Source organism: Charadrius vociferus, unplaced genomic scaffold (genome assembly GCF_000708025.1).
Source record: "Charadrius vociferus isolate BGI_N301 unplaced genomic scaffold, ASM70802v2 scaffold1816, whole genome shotgun sequence".
NCBI lineage: Eukaryota > Metazoa > Chordata > Aves > Charadriiformes > Charadriidae > Charadrius > Charadrius vociferus.
This window is the reverse complement of record NW_009648823.1, coordinates 1,552-3,886: the sequence shown is the minus strand read 5'-3', so window position 1 is coordinate 3,886 and position 2,335 is coordinate 1,552. Positions and strand designations below refer to the sequence as shown.

Genomic DNA, 2,335 nt, shown 5'->3' with positions numbered 1-2,335 from the left:
GCCCTGAGGGGACAGGGAGGGAAGGCTGGGCTGTGGGGGGCCGAGGGTGAGAGGCCGTGGCGGCAGGGCCGGGCTGTGAGGGGACGGGGAGGGAGGGGACAGGGCTGGGGGGGACAGGGCTGCGAGGGGCCAGGGGCCCGAGGGGACAGGGAAGGAGGGCTGGGCTCTGAGGGGCCGGGGGTGCGAGGCCATGGCGGCAGGGACGGGCCGTGAGGGGAGCAAGCGTACCCGGCCCTGGGGAGGGCAATATTCTCCTCGAGGACAGGGATCTGTGGTGCTTTCCCGGCCCCACGCGTGCCTTGGGGCCAAGGAGCTGAGTTTATGGCGCAGGAGGTGCCGGGGAGAGGGGAGCCCTGTCCTGGAGTGGTTCTTCCTTTATTCCCAGCGTTTCTGGTGACTGGGGGTGAGCTCCTTTCTTTTCTCGTTGCCCTTGTGCTCCTGTCCTTAAGGCTGAGATGCAGAGTCGCTAATTGGGAGCTGGGATCAGGGATGTGTTGAGGTCCGGCATTTGGGAAGGACAGGGTGAGAGGTGCTGCAGGAAAATCGTGGATCTTGGGCTACACCAAGAGCCCTGACTGGGTTAGGAATTGCAGAGATTTGGGAAAACCTCTCTGAGGAGACCTCTGGAAGCCTTCGTTTGTCTGCTGCAGGATGAACGTCGGCGTGGCACACAGCGAGGTGAACCCCAACACGCGGGTGATGAACAGCCGGGGCATCTGGCTGGCGTATGTCATCTCCGTGGGAGTCCTCCACATCGTTCTCCTCAGCATCCCCTTCTTCAGCATTCCTGTGGTCTGGACGCTCACCAACGTCATACACAACCTGGTTAGTGAAAGCTCAGCTTTCTCCCAGGGCGGGAGAGCACGCAGGCTGGCCTTCGCTGGCTACAGTCCCGTGTCCCTGCGCTACGAGGAAGCCCCTGGTTCCTGCGGGGCACCCGGGGAAAGGCTGGGGGGTTGGCACTGAAAGGTCGTGAGCTCGGGAAACAGCACAAAGCACGTTTCTGTCCCAGCAGCAGGCTGTCCTGGGCTTGCTTTACATCTCCTCTCCTGTGAAACCTGCAGGTCATGTACTTGCTGCTGCACACGGTGAAGGGGACCCCATTCGAGACCCCGGACCAGGGCAAGGATCGCCTCCTCACGCACTGGGAGCAGATCGACTATGGGACGCAGTGCACTTCGTCGCGCAAGTTCCTCAGCATCTCCCCAGTAGTGCTGTGAGTGCCGCTGAATGAGGCAGGAGGGTGTTTAAGGGTGCATGGTGCAACCGCTGGGCTTCTGCCGGCACAGCCACCCTGGCAGGGACAGATCCTGGGCTGGAGAGGGCTCCCCTGCTGCGAGGTGCTGTTTTGCGTGGGAAACACCTGCGAGACACCCGAAATTCCCCCCAGTGCTGGCAGCAGGGAGGGTGGGAGTGGTACAGAGCTCACCCGGTGTCTCCCTCTCTCCCCCAGGTACCTCCTCACCAGCTTCTACACCAAATACGACCCCGCGCACTTTGTCATCAACACAGCCTCCCTGCTCAGCGTCCTTCTGCCCAAGCTGCCCCAGTTCCACGGCGTGCGGGTCTTTGGCATCAACAAGTACTGAGGCCCGGCGTGCCCACCGCCGTGCGCGGCACTTCCAGCGGAGCCGGGGACGGAGAGGGGACACCAGGGCAGCGCAAGGCACCAGCTGGAGAGCAGGGGCGAGACGTGAGGAGGGCAGGGACCGCTCTGGCTTTTAGAAAGGTTCCTCCGCCTCAGAGGAGCTCCTCCCTGGGGCTTCTATCTCCTCGGTGAAGAGAGAAGCGGCGCTGAGCGGTACAGAGCAAGCAGTCGTGTCACTTGTGCATGTTTCCTTCAAGCTAACCTCCACATAACCCTGCAGAAAGCACCTATGAGGGGAGAACTGCTGACTAGTGGGAAGAGTCACCCACCTACACCTCTCTTGTCCTCATGTTTTCTATGTTTCCACCATAATAAAGAACTTGAGAGCGACCGGAGCAGTGTCCTCACAGTGGGACCAGCTCGCGCCTCCCGCCCACCCGCCCCCCGCACAGACCAGCCAGACTCCTTCAAACCGTACTTTTAATTTAACAAAAGTGATAAGAAAGAAGTACACTACCATTTAAAACCCAGCTGCTCCGCTCTGGGAGTACAAAAAGGTTAGTGGAAAGCAATTGTGACCTACAGCAGCACTTCTCAGGGCGTTTCAGCTTGGCAGGGGCCGCCCGGCTCCCCCCGAGCACCCGCTGGGGCTGGTGGCACGCTGGGGACTCTCACGCAGCCCCCGAGGGCTGTTACTCCCCACCAAGAACCGGTGCAGCCGCCGTGCCGCTGGCTGGGACGCCGCGC

The 2,335-nt window shown here is 61.6% G+C and overlaps 2 protein-coding genes across 2 annotated transcripts in view; one reads left to right on the top strand and one right to left on the bottom strand.

Annotated features, from left to right (window-relative positions):
• SARNP (SAP domain containing ribonucleoprotein) overlaps nucleotides 1-192 on the bottom strand; it is a 31,294-nt gene extending 31,102 nt beyond the window's left edge. Inside the window, exon 1 of the mRNA XM_009886893.1 lies at nucleotides 148-192. Within this exon, the coding sequence (XP_009885195.1) occupies nucleotides 148-192 (45 nt within the window). The remainder of the gene's footprint in view (nucleotides 1-147) is intronic.
• A 459-nt stretch (nucleotides 193-651) lies between these two features.
• On the top strand, nucleotides 652-1,624 carry LOC104288133 (ORM1-like protein 2). Its single transcript, XM_009886892.1, has 3 exons — nucleotides 652-825; nucleotides 1,065-1,216; nucleotides 1,454-1,624. The coding sequence occupies exons 1-3, from the start codon at nucleotides 652-654 to the stop codon at nucleotides 1,587-1,589; spliced, it is 462 nt and encodes a 153-aa protein (XP_009885194.1). The 3' UTR covers nucleotides 1,590-1,624.
• The last annotated feature ends 711 nt before the right edge of the window (nucleotides 1,625-2,335 follow it).